Source organism: Cygnus atratus, chromosome 26 (assembly GCF_013377495.2).
Source record: "Cygnus atratus isolate AKBS03 ecotype Queensland, Australia chromosome 26, CAtr_DNAZoo_HiC_assembly, whole genome shotgun sequence".
In the NCBI taxonomy this organism is placed as follows: domain Eukaryota; kingdom Metazoa; phylum Chordata; class Aves; order Anseriformes; family Anatidae; genus Cygnus; species Cygnus atratus.
Window position 1 is genome coordinate 1304751 of NC_066387.1, and position 19228 is coordinate 1323978.

Sequence of the window (19228 nt, forward strand, 5' to 3'; positions counted from 1 at the left end):
CCCTGCCCACCACCTCCCCAGGTAGCCTGCTCGTCATGCACCGACTAGCACACGCGGCCCGCGGCCTCCTGCCCTCCGCGGCCGGCAGCGCCTCGAACTTGCCCTCGATACGTCCCTGCCGCCACATGAAACGCATCCTTCGTAGGCAGGACTGCCGGCAGATCAACTTAAGGAATTAGTGTTCTACAAGCTGCTAGAAGAAGTAAAATTAAACTTTATTTAAAAATTCTTCTAATATAGAAAACGAGAGGAAACAAAGGCAGAAACGAATGCCCCCGGTTCCATCCCATTACACGAGTTACTGTATTTACAGCTTCGGAAAGGAGCACTGGCAGAAGGTACACATCCTGCTACTTATGGAGAACTACAAACACTTAACAATACATTGTACAAACCTGACATAACATTTAAAAGTTCACTGCAGGAAACAATTAAATACACTTGCTAAGACAGACAGTAGAAGAGCACAGACAGGTGTTATTTCATCCTGATTTCTCCAAGTGTTCTGCACAGCCTAAACTACCGGCTGGGCTTCCTCTCGCTCAGCAGTTCTCACCCCTGTGGCCAGAACTGCCATACACTAAGGAAACAGGTTCATTCGGCATGATTTGGAGAGGTCAGTAAAGTAAAATGGGACATCACAGTACCCTTTCAATCATAATTTTACTTTCTGGCAAATTGGAAAACTGAGAAAAATCAAAGTGGTGGAGCAACACGGAATAAGTTGTACCCCATGTGTCTACAGGCAGCGTAACAACTTAAGGCCCTAATATTTTGTCAAGTTCTGCTCATGGTGTCACTGAGTGCACGTATGGGATGACAGGAGATGAAGTCTTTTTTTTTCCCTTTTTGTTTTTAAATCCCCCAACCCCCAAATTGACCCAATTTCCTGTGTACATGGGCCTTTCTGATGGTCATACTGTAGGAAATGAAACACAACAGGCAAACACTGTTCTTCAGACTGCATTCTCTATACATATATAAGTTTTTACACTATCTACAAAACAGTGATTAGATGCTTCTGTTTTAAGTTCTCGCTACTCATTTAAAAATACTAGAGAAAAAACTGTACAGTTTTCTAAATTACATCTTTAGAAGAATAATTTTTTTTTAGAAGTTCATAAAAGACTTCATGTTTGTTTTCATAGAGAATGATCGGACAAGAAAGATTAGAAATATGTTGTTCAAATCAAGTTAGACAGACCAAGCACTTAACAGAACATTGTAAACTGTAAACTTCTAGTTTTCTGTTCAACTTTACATACGCATTCAAAAATTAGGAAGAACTTCAGTTATGAGGTCCTTGTTTAAATCTCTGCTACATACAAAAGATACTGAAAAGCAAAAACTATTAAATAATTTAATATACAAGTGTAGTTAAAAAGCACTGTACATTGTAACAAATGTACATTGAATTTCAGAGATAGAAAATCACCAAGTTATTTTCAAATTTACATGATTTTTGAAGTTCTGTGATGGGAAGAGGACTTTGGAGGTGGAGCTGAGTTCTGAGCTCCGCAGGGCTGTGGGTCAATGCCTCGGCTCAGCCCCCGCGGCCGGGTGCCACTCTGCACGGAAGGAAAGCCCAGGTGAAGCTGGCTCATCGCGCACCGGGAAAGCCCAGGTTCTTCTTCCTGACATTCCAAGTTCAGCTACCACACTTGGCTAGTGGTTCCCGTTGAAAACCTGAGCGTACTTACATCAGAAGCGAGCAGGCAGCCTTTCCCTCAAGTACTTCCTTCCCTCCTGAGAACAGACCGGCAAGGGATTTGAACTACAAAGCAGCCTAGTTTGCACAACGAGGAGCCAGAAAATTGCCACTGCAAACACCCTCCCGTAACACAGTCCTGGGCAACGCAGCTCCCAGAGCTCGAAGGAAAGCTCAGGAGATGCAGCTGCCTGCACAGGCACTGGTGGATATCTTGCTTGCTGCAAATGCTTTACTTAAATTCAGCTCAAACCACAGCTCTCCAGAGTTAATATTTTTTTTAAATTTTAAATACCGCCTTATAGGAGCAGCGCTTTTTTGGCCAACATGTGAAGTAAATCATTATAGTTGCCATCGATATGTATCAGCTAAACATCAGCCTCAGATTGGATGACAAGAAAAAAAAAATCTATATTATCTGGATGGGACTGGCAAATTTTAAAGTACACGGGGACTATCTTTTTCAGTTAGTAGTCATTCCTCAGCTGCTAGGAGCACTGTTGATAAAACCACCGTTGCATTTAGGTGCTTAAAACAGGCACGGACTTCTTGCAACCCAAGTGACTTACTGAGAGTATTCAGTAAAGGGAACAGCCAAAGAGAGATACTACTTCCCACACATAAATAAAATAAAGACCTAAAGTCCATGTGGCATCAATATTCCTGAGGTGGAATTAACCTGACCATTCCCCACCAAAATCCAAGCCCGTGACAGCTGGCTAGCTTATGGAATTGTTCCATCTCAGCGCAGCTGCCCCAGACGGGCGGTGGAGCGAGCCTGGATCGACCTCCTCTCACCTGCAAGCTGGGCCACACCGGCAGGGTCCGAGGGCACAGGACCTGTACTCAACCTGTCTGGCAGACACGGGATGCTCCGTCTCGACAAACGCAAGCGACACAAAATAGATCCTACCCACATGGATTCTGCCTGTACCTGCTATCTCCAACTACCCTGGACAGTAACAGACCTCACAGCTTCCCTTTTTTGGGGGGAGTTTTTAGGGAATACGTGAGACTTTAAAATGGCGTTGAGCTTTCTTCTTGCAACCCTAATAATATTCTCTCCCTACACCAATACTGAGGTCGTGTTTTCTCTGTTGGAAATTTATCAAGGCCTAAAGGACACACGGCTTCTGCAAGAGTAACTGAGAACAGGAGCTAAACCACTATCACATGTCTGATAGAGGAAGCATAAAATTTTGTTTTGGTACTTGGACAAGAACTTGTCCCTTTTATATCAGTCAGTGGTTAAAACTGAGGGGTTCAAATTATAAAATGCAGGTGTCTGTGTGAGCTGTTGTTAGACAGGTGACTGACGAGGCCTTCAAAAAGAATGACCATTAAATACAGGTTTCACAGTACTGTTTCTACCATAAATTCTAAATGTTTGAGGGGTCAAATATTTCCTTGAAAATATTCTCCTTCTCTCTCTCAAAAAAAAAAAAAAAAGCAATCACACAAAGCCCTACAAAAGGAACTTGTCTAGCAGATTCCTTTCCCCTTCCCTTTTAAAATTGGGAGATAAATATGCAGAGCTATGAAGAGAGCAAAACACCTTTATTTGACCCCATGAGCCTTGCAAGCTTTACATCACACTACAACGGACCGGCACAGATCCTTGCTATAAAGCTGCCGGTGCTTTGTGGAATTAACAACTCCTGTGCTGCTTCCTACAGAACAAATTTGGGCCGTGCCTCTCCTGTTTCAGGACAGCTGCAGAAGCACAGGCAAATCCAGGGAGCCCAAACAGATGAAGAGTTCAAAAAAACTGCGATAAACCAGGAACACTAGCAAAAAAAGCTTTGGAAATGTACGGTTTTGCCAAGTGCAAGACTAGAGTTTAATTTTTATCGTAAGCCTCTTGCTTCTATCGGATCTGGCTTTTAACCACCTAGTTTAACTCTCACTTCAATTGTTTGTGAAAATCATTAAGGCACAGATGCCGCCTTGCCTTGGTGAGGCTGCAGTACAGATGCAAAATGCTGCTTCCCAGTTGCTTGGCCTAGACAGGAGGAGGAGAAATTTCCTCCTTTTGTACAAATCACTACGAAGTAGCAGAGACGGAGAGAGCTGTGGTTCTGCCTTACCCTGGGGGGACTGGGCATCAACAGTGCAGGGAGAAAGAAGGAAGAGACCCTCATGGGGACAAAGTGGTGGCACATACTGTCACAGACTCATGAATCCAGGCCATGGAATCGGCTCCTCTGGTGACAGTGCAAGCCTGCTCTGCTCAGCCTGCAGAGGCCACCCCGAGGAACGTAACTCACCCCTGGCTGCAAACACCCCGTCCGTCAGACCTCAGATCTCACCGACCTCAGCGTTACCTTCACTGCAAGGCTACAAACAGCACTGGCAATGACTTGCACACAATGAAGAGGAAAGAATATTACCTCAGAAGCTAAATTTAGAACTTTAGGGCACCCTACAATCAATCATGATTTAATCCCATTGTTCCCAGGAGTGGAAGGGCATAGAAAACATTAAAACTGGCATGCATCATACTTCAGGGAAGGTTTAAATATTTAGAATACAACTGGTATTCCAAACTGTGCAAGTCCTCTTCATTTGCTGTGACAATTTTTAAAAAGCAAGTATCTAACAATTTAAGGAACAAGTGTCCTTTGGACTAAACCTTAATTCTCAGTAAGAGGAAAGCAGATTAAAACCAGTAGATATATACACACTAGCTGTATATTCACACATATTATGTAAAAGCAGCTTAAAATGCCCTTCTCACTTTGCAAGTCTATGAAATGTACGTTGTCTTTATGCAATCCGTTTCCTACAAGGCCCTCACTAGAAGAGGAATTTGCTGCCTTTTCTTTGAAGAAAAGATTTTGCAATGAATTTTTCTCCTTTTTTTTTGGCTTTTTTTTGCTTGTTTCTTTTTAAACACACTGTCCTGATAGTTATTCTGTTTCACAGGAGACTGGCCAGGCTGGTGGTGGGTCCGTTCTGTGCCTGGAACTGTACAGGAGGTGGTCCATCTGTCCACTGAAAGATAACAAACAGCATGAAAATCCTACAGCCTCTACCCGGGGAGAGGAGGAATGGCAGCGATGCCAGAGGAAGGAGCTCGCCATACAGACATTCACTACCTCGAGATAATTAAAGATTTCAGGACAAGAAGTTGAGGGTCAGGTTTGACTTTGTTTCGCACACGTGGAGTTCCCTGCGATGGTATTTCTTTTGAACTGCAGCCACTCCACATGCCCATCATTCCAAACCTAGCTGACTGCCATGAGGAATCCAGGGTGAATGGCAATCAAGTGAAAGCATTTCCTGCTCTTGCAGGTGAAGTCTGACAGTCCCAACAGGGGAAACCGTGACTTGCACAAAGGATGCACCTAAATTTAGATGTGTCTGTGTGAGCCGGGACTACACTGCAGCCGCAGTGTTTCCAGAGGGAGTAAAGCCTCTGGTTCTCACCTATTTCATCGCTAAAATATTTTCCTCTCAGACTTATCAAAACCTTCTGAAATGGGCAGATTTAATGTTTGTTTTTAATCTTCTTCCCCCTCCATATATTTAATTTAGCGTGGATTATGCGTAACCAGCAATGGCAAGCAAAGACTGCGGAGGCTGGAGCCTCAGGTTTCTGTGCCTGGCCCCCAGGCATCTGGCCGTGGGCATCTCCCAACATGGGCCACATCACAAAAACCCACGAGTCTCAGGATCCCTTTGTGACCAAAGCCAGCAATTTGCTTCTTCCTGTCGGCCTTCTTTTCCCCTTTCTTCTCCCAAAAAGTAAATGTTGGGAAAAAGATGTCAAGTTTCCTTGCATCTTGAATTCACATTTGGCCATTATTTCACTCTAAAACAGTAAGTTATCTTAGACCCTTGCTGGATTCCAGTGTAGAAAAGCATTCAGCATTTTTTAAACAATGTTGAAAGTTTCTGACAGGAAGAACATCAATATTTGAAGTCCACAAAAAGTTACACCTTAAGGTAATAGCTATACAGATATCAAATATCGTATTAACTGGAAATTTAGATTTATAGATATGGAGAAAACTCATAAAGGCTGAAATATCAATAGAAACTGTACTTCTGGTAGTGTACAACAAAGCATTCCCCATAACAAGGTTGATTGGGTGATCTGAACAATAAAATTAAACCCGAGTACATAGTAAATTTCTTTCAAAAGTAACAGTTGTCACCAAAATGAAGTGGCTACCTGCTCCAAAACCACTAAACAATAAATACATAGTTCTGGAGTACCAACAAAATATTTTTAGGAAACACAAGACCTCACAGGAATACTAAAGGAAAGCAAAGCACATTGTTTTGCCTTATGAACACTCATTAACTGAAAGATGAAGATCCCTTACCGTGATTAAATTGTGTTCTGGAAGACTGCATGCTTCGATGTGGTCCTGGAGGAGCTGCTGTGAGAAGTTTTGATGCATCTGCGCTGCCTCATGTGCATCCATTGCATTTCCACAGGCTTTGTTCAGGTCTGAAAGACAAGAGCATCGTCTGCTCACCAGAAAGCACTGTTCATACCTGTTTTCAACTGATCTGCTCTCTTATCCGAAAAGACTGTTCCCTACATTTAATGAATGAATTTAAACAGCCAATATACCAACCTCATCTCATTTCAGAACAAAAACTCCCTTTTAAGAGAAGCAGGGGCATATGGAGAACATGAAACCTTCCTTATTCCAGTAGTACTGGCAGTACACACTGCAGGATTTGGTGTTATTTTACTTTCCAATCCTTAAAAATAACACCATAATAGTTCTAAAAGGAAAAAAACTCACTCCAATGAAAGCCCCTGAGCTGTTTGCATTGTCTTTTTAGTTTCTAGCACCATCTAGTGGGAACAAGAGAGACTCACGAGTTTCTCACCACAGATCTGCGATGCGACCACATGGGTTTCAGAGGTCAAGGAACATTTTTTTTTTTTTTTTTTTTAAACTGAAACCTTTCTTTCGGGGGAATTCAGAAGCTTGCCACTTTGCATACACTGAAAGCTGATCCTAGTGTCTTTTTTTTCTGCGAGGTTTACTCAGAGGTATTAGCCCAATCAGATTTAAGACTGGTAACCTGCTGAGCATCACAATTTCAGCTACAAATTATAAGCAGTATAGTGTGGAAGGGGTTGAGACACTGCACCTCCTATCGAAGAACATGTGTTGGTATTTTGTTATTTCTGATCAAGCACCTTTTCTTCAAAAAAGAAGGTAACTAGTTCTATAGAGAAACCTTTAGAAAAATCAAAGCAGAATGGAAATGAGGCCTCTCTCTCACTCTTTGCAGGCTACTGGATACGAGAGGAGGCAACAACAGCTGAACAAGGGATACTGTTTCATCTACAGCACGTTCTTCATGGTATTATTGGCATGTTTTGGATGTGAACTACCGCACTGAAATGAGTGAGAAAAGTTATTTCAATTGCCTAGAAGCAGTTTTATAGCAAAGGCAGCAGCAAAGCAGAACTCAATGCACGGCACCATGCTTATAGTAAACATGACAATTTAATATGAATTGAAGCTGCGGGGTAAGTTCTTGGAAAAAGGGTAGAGTTACTGCTTTATTTTCTAGCGAAAGCAAATCAATTGCAGCATTAAAGTTGACGGTCTGCCAAGAAGCTAGTCAATATTTGAACAAAGCATCCTGGGGCCTATGTAAGTCAGATTAAACAATATTTATATATAAAGCGATATAATAGCCTCTTGTATTTATTAAAGCCCCCACACAGGAGCAAAACCTAATCAAATGTTTACTACAGCTGGAACTGCATTCAAAGCAAAGCACAGCAGCAGCAGAATGGACGCTGCACGGACGTGAATGGGAAACCCTTTCCAAACGGTCACCACTTCAGGTCTCGATATTGCAAGCTGCCATCCAGCCACAGCAGGGGAAACGGCCTGCTGCCCCACGCCACTCACAGCGATGCAGGAGCTCCGCAGGGCCTCTCGCCCCAAGAGCCTTACAGCCCACAGCAAAAAGCGACTGGAGTACGTCACAGCAGCGCCAGCGCTGCACCAAACAGGATGCTGATGGGGCTGAAGATCAATAACTCAAAGAATAAAAAGCTTCTTGCACTCCTATTAGTATTTCGGAAATCCACGCACCATTTAGTGTCCTCAGTGAGCGCTGGAGTTCGCATACATCCCCTTAGTGAACCACCAGTTAGTAGCAACGGGTTCTTTGCCACTTATTTTAAGTGCAAGACCTTTTCCCAACTTACCTCTCAACAGAGCTGAAGACCACAGCTGCACAGACATATCTGGTATCTTGCTTGCAAGCTGCATGGCTGGCACTACCATATTATTACTTTCCTGGTGAAGAGCAGATATCAACATAAAACGTGTATTTTTTTTCCCCCTTGCAAATATATAATACATAGGAGATGTGCAATTTGTGACAGAAAATTTACCTAATTTAACTGCTGCTGTGTTCCAGCAAACTAGTTGAAACACTTAATGGGACAATAACCCAACTACATCATCTATATCTGTCTGGAATTTTGCTCTGTCCTAGGAATTATGGTCTTGACGTTGTGCAAAATAATAGAAATATTTCATGCGTTCTGGCATATGATGAGAATTCAGAAGAGTCTGTACCCACAATTCCTTCCAAACAATCCAGTTGAATGATGTTACTTGTCTTTTATCTGCTCCTTTTTTCAAGTGATTTCAGGCATTATAGAAACACACGCTTCTACAATAGACTCCAAACACTACTACTTTGTTTAAAAGTATTATTAAATGTGCAAATTGCAGCTGCAGAATTATGTAAGTCAATAAGCTGCCAGCTTTCCATGGGATACCAATACACAAGCGTTCTTGAAATGAGATTAATTTCAGGAAGAGTCCTGATTTTCTTTGACAAATCACAAGTCAAACACTTACATAGTAATACCAGACATAGTGAAGGCTCGCTTACCCTGTGATTCCCTAACACATAGAATATATGACCCAGAAGTACTAGAGAACACGCTGTTAATCGATTCAAATCTTCTGCATTTGACATTTTCAGTGTCTCTCGCAAAAATCGTCTACCAAAACAGAACAAAAAATAAAGTGTTTTAAAAACTCGACTTTCCCTCCAATACGTAAGAAGCATCATTAAGAACCAAGTTAATCCAGTCAGCAAATATTAGCGCTCAGGAATAAATGTGTGCTGCAGGTGACCTTAAACAAAGCACTTCATTCCCAAACCTCACCTTTCATTTAGCGAAAATGACTACAATACAGATCCTCCTCTGAAAAGCTTTTGTTTCAGATGTGCCACTGCAGAACACCGCACCAGGATTATTATTATTCGGAAGCAAAGAGATCTAAAACAAACAGTTTCGTGGTATTTGCCCTAAGTGAAACAGGAGGTTGACTAAATCCACAGGGAGATCCAGGAGGTTTGAAAGCAAGGCCTCTGGGTTTTCCTTTTTATTTTAAAAGCTTGATTTAGTTTCTCCTTTTTTTTCCCCACCTTCCAAGTGCACCAATTCATACTCACTTTGCCTCATTGTATCTTCCTTGAAAGAAGGAGAACAGACCTCGGATGTAGAAAGCTGCTGCTCGAAGACAGTGAGAGCTACGAACAAAGCAACGCGTTGAAATCCAGGCATTGTACAGCGATTAAATGCATTACAGACAGGTTTCTAGGAATTTGCCTAATAATCAAATCTCCACACAAAACATTACTTTTAATGCCTGGTCAGAACTTCTGCCTTGAAAAGAAGTTGATTATTTTGTTTTCTTTGTAAAAAGCCTGAGACAAATCCAGTATTGCCATCACCAATGCGACATCAGCATGCAAATAGTTTCTGGAACTCTCACCTCACAGGAAAATTATGGTCTGGATTTATCCTTTCCAATAAGCTGTAAAGCTACAAAATGAGAGGGGAAAGAAAGATAATCAGTGCTTCTAACATATACAGGCTTCTGGTATCGACAGCAAGTGTTCTTATGAGAAGCGCATATCAAATCAGAATGGTCCAAGTCACTACAAATGCACTGAAGTTTACTTTGTATTGGTTAAATCGTAGCACAAACATTCCAATGCTACAGGTTATCATGTCCATTTTGGCCCTAAAATAGTTTTACGCAGAATACACTTTCTTAAACTTCACAGAAGTTGCTATAAAATAGTAATGAAAATTTTTAGTGGTCATTTAACTGTGCTGCTCAAGATACAAATGTTGTAACAGATTAGTTATTTAATCAAAACCAGAAATCAACTAAGGAAAAGACAAACAAAAAAGCTTCGTTAAAAAGCTTAGGAGGCAAAAATAATAGTAAGTGCTGCGTGCTTGATGAAGAAGTTCATTTATAGCTTCTTCACAAGAGACTTGCAAACACATCTCCAAAAAATTACTACAGAGGGATCAAACACATCCCTGGAAGACTGCAGGCAGCTGTATTTTTGTATTAGTATTGCTTCTGGCACACTGCTGAATAAAAAGGAACACACACGATGCATATACCTATTTCTGGATAAATGTTTAGCTAAATCTTACTTGGTTTTATGTAATCTAATAAAACCCTTAAGATGGAAACCGAAGCAAAGAGGCTGAATGAGTCAAAATGACAGCGTTAACCACACACTCTGCATTGGGAACTGGAAGCTTTCCTTCCCAGTGCTGTAGAGAATTCCATGTACGATCCAGAATGCTCAGCTTTGGTGGTTTGCAGCTATTCCAGCCGATACCACCAGCTCTCTACTATTACTTGACACTAACCTGATTATGGAGTTGCTTGACTGCCAGACAAGGCACTATTCTGCAAAAATGCCCAGAAAAAGAATAACCCAAGCACAGTAGTATCTCTCTCTCTCCGAGAGAGTTCTGACTTTTAAAACTACAGCCAGAAACCAGCAAGCAGCTTACCTCTTGATGCCGGTTGCCTTCCCTGATGTACACGCTGGCTAAGTTTGTCACAATAAACGCCCACAACTCTTGGTGTGTAGTGAGCTGAAATAAACAACACACCAATAGTACAGTCAAAATGCTCCAGCATCTAACCCAGAATTAGTTCACCCCATCTTCTCCTTTAATATATACACAGAGACAAAAAAAAAAAACAGATTTAGTGTCTGATATTTGGCTATTAATAAATCCTCCCGATCTGAGTTGTGTTCAGCAAAGAAAAACCTGGACTCATGCAACTAATATAGTCAGTCTCCAGATTTCTCTTCCAACCTCAACTCAGTGACCCACAAAACTGCAACAAGCCCAACTTCACACTGAACCACCACAGTAAATATTTCGGGAAGAAAATCTTACCCTCAGTGCTGTAGTAAACTGTGCTTCTGCATTGTCCATGCAGTTAACAGAAATGCAGTAGAGCCCCTGTAGAAGACATGACATTTCTAAGATAATATATAACAATTATAACAAGCCCAGAATGCTAAGAAGGAAGGCATGCACAAAACCACAGAAATCTTAGGATATTAGCAAGAAAAAAAAGTTAACCAATAAATCTTAGTTTTGCTCGGTTCTGGGAAAAAACAGCAATTTCTATACAAACTGCTTCCAAACACTATAATCCTGTTAAAAAAAAAAAGCCCCATTGCTGTATATGTAAATAAAAACTTAATTTCTTCTAATACTCAAATAGTAATGCTTAATTCTTCCCCTTCCCCAGTACCCAAACACACTGCCTCAAACGCACACAGTACAAATCCTGTGTGTTTATGCTGTGTACTAATTATCATGCCACAGGTCACCTATTCTAAAGGGGATTTAAGACTTTGACCGCAACGCTGGCTGTGAGCCCCCACAGCAGGACAGGCAATCAGTACAGCAGACCCTATTGCTCAGCAGGAAATTTTGCTGTCTGCATCACTGTGATCTCGTTAGTTACTGGTGACTGTTCAGTAAGTCTTGGGTACAGCCCTACAAAGAGTTTACTACTAATCATAGACACTTACTAATAGAGTGTGCAGCTGGGCAGCGTGATTAGAGAACAATCTGGGAGACTGCTGGCAGAGCTGACAGACTTGGGAAATCTGTTGGAAAAGAATAATACATCTTTAAGATTTCTCCTCTCCATTTTGATTTCTGCCCTCTATCCATCTGACTGCATCATACATGTCATTCGATATGCTTCAGTGATTGGTTCCAGAATCATTAGTCACACTCTTAGGTAAAAGCAGAGGCTAGACATGCTTCAAGCTGACGAACACACACTGCTCCATGCACGTTCCTCCCACACAGACGCACACTAGAACCGGTTTTGAATTATTTGCTTTGCAGCAGCTCTACCATATGGTGGCACCACCTGCAAACGAAGTAACAGATCTGTTCTGAAACGCTCAGAATCTGAGTTGGCACGAAACAGAAAAACCAGAATCCAAATCTTCTGAAGGCTATGTGCTTGTGATGAGTTTTATGAGCCAGAACCAACGACTACTCCTTTAACTGGCTAATTACCCCCCAGAGTACATTCATGTGAAGACTGACAAAAGAGGTTGAGATGATGCAGCCATATATCCTATAAATAAGGGGTGGACAAACAGGAATTAAAAATGCCTGGGAGAATAGGAAAAAAAACATGCAATTTGTTCTCACATTAGAGAACACTGAACCCCTCCTTCCTTCCCCCAAGAGGAAGGAAGGACAGAAAGTCAGGGAGCCTTAAAAGCAGAGAAACACTTGGACACTTGGAACACTAAGAGGAAATAAAAGGGGAAAGAGTTAAGAGCCACTCTCAGTGAAGAACCTGAGGGAAAGGGAAAAGATACCAGGGTCAGATTGCCAACCACAGTCAGGAAGAAGGTGCCAGTTTTAGCCACTCGTCAATTCCTGTTGACTCCACGAGCAACTCCAAAATGTTCTTAAACCAAATAATTTAAGAGGAGGCTAATTCCATGGCACCATCAGGCCTGACCATACCTGTCAGTAGCTCAGCACTGCTGAAATCCCCATCTGAACCCAAGAATCTTCCTCGAAACTAAAATTTTTAAATTATCACTGCACACATCCACAACTAGGAAAACGGTCAAACCCCATTTTTACCTCCTGCAATGCTGTGGCTTTGTGTCCCGTGACGAGCCGACACATGATAATGTGTTCCAACAAAATAACTTGGAAGGATGACAGGATAGGACTGCAGTCCAACACTGAAGAGGGAACAAAGGTAACTCAGGAAGTGAAGTGAAGACAATACGAACATCCTCACCACGCAGCCTCTACTGCACCCAGCCTGCTTCTTGAATCGCAGGTGGTTCAGCAAGACCTCAGCACAAAGACTCGTTTGTGCAAATCTAGTGCAACGTCTTTGGCTGGACCCTCTAGGGTCAGAAGAGTCCGCGTACCACCCACCTCGTCTTCCACGTGCCATTGCAAGGATGGCACAGGTTCAGCCAAACCAATTAACAACAACAACAACACATCAGTTCCTGAACTGTCAGGAATGGGAGTCTGAACACCAGCTAAGGAAAAATTATCAGGAAAATGTGCTCGGTTTAGAGAAGCAAAAAAATTGGATAACCAAAGATACGGACAATGAGAAATGCAGCAAGAAAATGCACGCGTTTACAGCTCAATTTACAAGAATAAACCACCCCAAAATTCTATTTTTGTATTCAAAAATCAAAGTAATTCAAAAATCAAAGTAAATAAATAAAGATATAAAACACAACAAAGTTCTTAGATGCAGTATGAACAGACCAATAGCCGGCTGTCCTTGTGAGCTAAATAGGGTTCCCGAATTCTTCTTTTCTAAAATTTAAGTTAGGAACAAATAAAGGAATCTTAGACATCAGCTACATTATAATCCTTATCCTTACTTTTTAGCTTCTCTAGCTGCATTAGTGCTTTGTCTGTGTACTTCTGAGCCTTCTCCAGGTACCCTGCTTGCATGGAATGCATCACTGTCACCTGCCGGAGAACACAGGAAAGATTACAGTAAGTTTTCTTAGCAGTGAGGAAAAGTCTGGGCATTCACACAACTCCTCTGCTACCAGTCTTTTTAAACTGAATTTTGACATCAATTAGGAACAAATTCAAATTCAAGAAGCGGGGTAATTAGTTTCAGGAATGTGAAGTCACGAATCAAATCAACTTGTACGAAGTAGAGTTATTTGGCTTGGATATTAATAAAGTTATATTCCAGCTTCCAGACTTCTTGCACTGTCTCTTCAAACCCTGACATCGCTGAAAGCAATATTCTCACAGATGCTGTGGCAGAATTAAACTGTCAGTGTTATGTAAAGCAGCATATGGTCTGCAGAATCTATCACTGCTGGCTCTAGGCCATTTTTAACCAATTTCCCATTAATTAGCAATACATTAAGTAAAAAAGAGCTGCTCACCAAGTAGACAAGCACACACATGTGTTCCTTGGGTAGCCAGTGGAAGAGATCAGCGGGGTTGCTGGGCAGAATTTCATCATCGTGCAGCGTGGATATGGTCTGAATGCACTGCTGGAGCTGTTTCAGACATGGTTTCACACTTTTCACCTGCAAAAGATGATTCACTTCAGACAGAGCTGCTGCAGCCCAGATGCACGAACATTTACTTAGTGGAGAAAACTTGCCAGGCAATAAATAACCTCCACGTTCGTGAACGGAGCTATTGCATAAATCACTACACTAGCATGACAAAACAGGGAGTTCCAGCATTAACAACAATCAGATGCACAAAACATCTTTCAAAACAATACACAAAGCCTGTTATCCCCACTAATGTCACAGAGAAAGAACTGTGGCCACCGTGGTTACAAGCATACCAAAGTAAGCCTTTCCTCAGGTGAGAAGGAAAGGATGTCATTTCACCACTCAGGCGTCGCAACAAAAATCCCCCAGAATCAGAAGTATTGCTGCTTCTGAGGTCATCTCTGTCCAGTCCTCCCCCTCTGCACGCACCTGCCCAGCATCCAGGTAATGCGTGACCTGCAGGACTAAGAAGAACACGCGTAACGACTCTTTCTGGATGGGGTTTCCTTGCCAATTTTCAACTATCTGTCCACACAGGGTAAGGAGAGGGTGCACCTCCTGCAGCTTCCGTTCCATTAGAAGGAGCTGTAATTTAAAATAAAAATAACTTTTGTGCTGAACAGTTTAAACACTTCAGAGAACCACAGTTATGCCCCAGGTAAGTAGATACATTACTTTTTTTAAAAATAGACTCAAAAACATCTATTTGCAAGAACACCAACCATTTCACACGATCAGATTTTTCATCCTTAATCACAAGGGCACCAACAACTTGCACTTATTCTTTGTCCTTCCAGAACCCATCTATTTGTCATGTTTATAAAGGGCAGTGGGGGAAAGTAGCCGTAAGAATTTCAAGAGAAACCTGCAGACTTAAGGCTTTTTTCAGGAATATTTTAATTCTGCACTTGCTCACTGAACAAAACAGAATATATAAGGTATTCTGCACGTTTACCTGCTCTTTAAAACCAACAGCTTATGTTCAGGCAGGTTACACTCTAATTTGTATTACACTAGTTGAACAAGTAAGCGGTTAATTCTAAAAGTACATCCAACTTACCATTCCCTTGCTTAGCAGAAACAGTGCTCTGAAATTAAACAAAACAATGTCATAATCCAAAAAAAAAAAAAAATCCAAACAAAAAAAACCAAGTTACCCAGATAACAAGTGCAAATAAAAACCTTTGGGGGAAAAAAAATCTGCCACTCTCCCTCTTGAGGGCAATAGTAAAAACAGTATTAAGGAACCTGCCTCAGAAAGCATATTTAAACGATGGAACAGTCTAATCACAGCACCAGGAATCAAAATCCCAGCCCCTTGAGGTGTCTCTCTAAGCCTTGGACAGTTCCAGTTACAATAGTTTCTAAGGCCGAAGCCAGGCTACTGGGAAACCTTTCGCTGATAAAGACAATGAACACAGTTCGGTTTGAAAAAAAACACACTGCAGAGTCTTAATAGACTTAATTGTTTTTGTTTGTTTTTCCAAAAAAATAAAGAGCTGGAGAAACTCTCAGTTCTAAGAGAATACTCAAAAATACTGTCTGTAAAACCCACGTAGCAATCACAGACAACGCCACTAAATAAAAGCAAAACAAACCAATTTTTTTATGGGAGGGGAAAAAAAAACAAAACCATCAGTGAAACTCACCTGGTATACTCCGATCCTACCACCCGAGCATATTCTGCTCCAACGCCGAGAAGGTCACACGCAGATACCAAGTCTTTTTCGAGAGTATGTAGTTGCTGAAATGAAAAAAGGACAAAAAGGGTCAGGATTTTCTTAGTGAGCCTGGTTAGCTATTTTTTTTTCCAAATATAATTGCAAATAAAGCACTTCTGTGCTTTGCAAGTGACAACTGCTAAACTGGCACGTTAAATGTATCATCTGATTTTAGATTCATTTTCCAGGAACACCTCACATTCTCCAGAAAAAGCCTGTAACATTTCAAAGAAAATTTCTCAGCCAGGTTTCACACAATACAAAGCTGTTATAATTTATTGAGAGCTTGTGCAGATCAGACAGGAAAAGCTCACGCATAACTTGCACAGTTACACAACAGAGCGTGTTCTGTAGCAAGAGGAGCAGAGGAAGTCTGCGAGGTGTGTTGCAGGTGACGGGAAAAGGATGGCACAGCCTCCGGAGCACCTCTCCCTCCCTCCCGCTCTTGTACATTTTCCAGACTCAGGTAGCAAGCCAGACAACTGTAGAAAAACATGCACCAAGGTAATGAGACGCACAGCCCCCTGTGGTCAAGCAAAAGATGGAAAGGAAATACCAGACAGAAAAGAAATCAGCAAAGAATGTCAAGCTTCGAGGAAGGATCCTATTCAGCACAGGCACTGAGAAAAATGCTTAAGCTTCTTGTGAGTACTCAGGCATTAACTCATTGCAAAGTAAACATTTGTCCTTTAATCGATAGGAAAGTAAGGCCCTGCACAATTCAGTGCTCCTAAACTACACAAAGGAGCTCGCAATTCCTTTTCAAAGAAGTTAGTCTGCTTGTTTAAGCTCATTGGGAAGGGGTAAAAGACAAGTACAGGTGCCTATTAAGACAGTCTTCAAAGATAAAATTGCTTGCTAACTAGATCTCTGCTACAGAGTACCCATAAAAGAGCAATCAGCTCCCTCAACTCTAGCGTTAAACACCCGGAGGTTCTTTAGGAGGTGAGAAAAAGCATAACCTGGAAAAAAAAAAAAAAAAAGAGGAGTTCTTCAGCAATAATCGGCTCCTCCCACCAACCAGGTAACTTTCTGGATAAGCCTCCTGTCCTAACACATCTAAACACTCAGGGGAAGCAGCGTTTTAAAGGGTAGTTACACAGCTAAAATAAGGATTACTGCAAACATTAAATGCTTTGAACTCCAAAATGGGCCAGTTTTTTCCTAGAAGCAACAGTGGTCTGAGCTGTGCCACTAAGCCACACTTAGAAGGTATTATAGGAGAGGAACATCGCTGGGAGGCCTTTGCACCAGCTGCTTTTCCCACCCCAATTCTGCTCTGGATACTAGATGGGGCTGAAAATAATCAAACCAACACTTGAGGCTGGCAAGCTCCAATTCCAACAGCTTCATGAGAACATTTACGCATAATGCAAGCCGTGTTACTTTATTTTGTTTCCTCTCTAAAGTTTTGTGCTAACAGATAGAGCCCACAGAATGATCCTTCCAGCTTTCTTCTCCCATCTGTCATGTCATCAACAGGTAAAGCGGGCCTTGATCCAGCCGGTACTCTACAAACACATCACTGCTTCATAACTTCTGTCTCTCCACTAACGCCAACGTTAGAGAAAATAAAGAGGTGTCTGAGATCTTTTAAGGAAGAATACGTAACGTTTCCCAGCCGTTTTACCGGCCACAGTAACACGATTAGCAACACAAAATCACTTACTGCAAGTTGGAAAAGCAGCCTACAGTGCCAGTACGGAGTCTGCTGTGAAATCTGAATGGCCTTGCGTAACAGAGGTTTTGCTGTGTCCACTGAATTCTGAAACAGAAACATACACCCGAGTCAACCAGAGACCAGGCTACTGGGAATTTCCATCACTAGGAACAGTAACTTTGAAACAAGACGTATTCTGTGTTGATCCCCGATTAAAGTCTCGCTGGTTAGGAACCTGAAAACACGAAAAGCAACACAAACAAAGTTTTAACATGCAGGACCACACAATAACGGACTCGAAGTCTGCTCAAAAGTATTAGCCATTTAACTCCTTTGGCTGCTACTCCTGTGTCCCTTTTTTTTTTTCCTGCATGTGAAAGAAAAGCCAAACATTTCCTTTAGGGAAAGTAAAGACCGGTTAAGGCTTTTCCGAAGATAAAGAATAAAATAAGCCTATAAATACGACAGAAGCCTGATAAAAGCCTTCTATTTCCACCCCTCCACCCTGTCTTTGTCTCAATGAGGGCTAAAGAAAACATTTGGCCATACTTCTTCTGCTGTGGAAGACTCACGTTGCAATTGCAGCACCAACTTTTACAATCAGCCAGACAAAATCTTTCAGGCTTATGCTATAGTACGTTGTATTTATACTGCAGCTGGCCTCTAAAAACTTCATAAATCCCTTTATTAATAGTTATGCGCTATTCCAGGAACAAAGACACTGAAGTCAAACGCAGCCCTGCAGCCCCAGAACGATCCACGAGTGACCCTGTCCCAGCGCACTCACCTCCTGACAATAGAGCTCTGACAGCAGGCTGGCTGCCTCAAATTTAACGTCTTCGAACTGCGGGATCTAGCAGCACCAGAGTTAAGCGAACGTTAAACACCGGCTGGAAAACAGCAACGCTACAGCATCCAAAACTCCTCAACACACCAGAAGCAGCAAGAAAGCGGCCCGCGAGCCCAGCAGCAGATTACAAGCAGCTAAAAATCCCCATCCCCAGGGCCAGGCTGTCTCTGCGGGGACGTCTTCCAGCAGATCCCTCGCTGCAGGCCGGGAAAAGGATACTTGCTGGGATATCAACCACTGCAAGAGAAGACAGCGGGTTAGTCCGCGAGCCTGGCTGACAGGACCCCGACCCCCCCCCCAAGTCCCCTTCCCCAGGGGGCTCACCGCCTTCTCCAGGTGCCCGCGGGCCTGGTCGCCGTTGCGGGTGTGGTGGTAGAGGACGGAGCCGAGCTGCAGGTGGGTGCGGGCCTCCATGCGGGCCGGGGGCTTGCGGGGCAGCACGGCCTGCAGGCAGTGCACGCACAGCCGCACCTTGGGCGGGCTGGACGTGCGGAAGTGCTCGGCCAGGCCCAGCAGCGCCAGGTACCACGACTCCCCCCCGGCCCCGCCACCGGGCCCGGCCCCTCCGCCGCCCGCCCCCGACCCCGGGCCGGGCCCGGCTCCCCCCCCTCCTCCTCCGCCGCCTCCTCCGCCGCCAGCTCCCCCCCCGCCTCCTCCTCCCGCTTCCCCGGAGCCTCCGGGGCCTCCCGCCGTCGGCTGCGGCTGCTGCTGAGGAGGAGGCGGCTGCTGCTGAGGGGCCGCCCCGGCCGCCGCGCCCGCCGCCACCGCCGCCATCTCAGGGCCGCCGCGACAACACGGCCGCGGGAGGGGGGGGGGGCGGGGGGGGGAAGGCGGAGGGTGGAAGGGGGAAGGGGCGGTGCGCGCGGGGCACCATGGGAGTTGGAGTCCGCCGCGCGTTGCCG

The 19228-nt window shown here is 43.2% G+C and overlaps 1 protein-coding gene across 1 annotated transcript; it reads right to left on the bottom strand.

The window, feature by feature from the left end:
• Positions 1 to 194: 194 nt before the first annotated feature.
• On the bottom strand, positions 195 to 19114 carry MAU2 (MAU2 sister chromatid cohesion factor). Its single transcript, XM_035569758.1, has 19 exons — positions 18651 to 19114; positions 18546 to 18563; positions 18264 to 18329; positions 17486 to 17581; positions 15745 to 15839; positions 15156 to 15183; positions 14525 to 14680; positions 13973 to 14119; positions 13448 to 13538; positions 12675 to 12778; positions 11588 to 11665; positions 10941 to 11006; positions 10545 to 10628; positions 9496 to 9545; positions 9173 to 9250; positions 8603 to 8714; positions 7905 to 7995; positions 6040 to 6167; positions 195 to 4702 (listed from the first exon to the last, which is right to left on the bottom strand). Exons 1-19 carry the CDS (start codon positions 19098 to 19100, stop codon positions 4628 to 4630), a joined length of 2013 nt encoding a protein of 670 aa, XP_035425651.1. The 5' UTR covers positions 19101 to 19114; the 3' UTR covers positions 195 to 4627.
• Positions 19115 to 19228: the final 114 nt, after the last annotated feature.

Coding starts and splice junctions, on each gene's coding strand:
- MAU2 (XM_035569758.1), bottom strand. CDS start 19,100: ATGGCGGCGGTGGCGGCGGGCGCGGCGGCCGGGGCGGCCCCTCAGCAG. Junction 9,251..9,495: donor GACCATAATTTTCCTGTGAG/GTGAGAGTTCCA, acceptor CTTTGTTCGTAG/CTCTCACTGTCTTCGAGCAG. Junction 4,703..6,039: donor CAGAACACAATTTAATCACG/GTAAGGGATCTT, acceptor GTTATCTTTCAG/TGGACAGATGGACCACCTCC.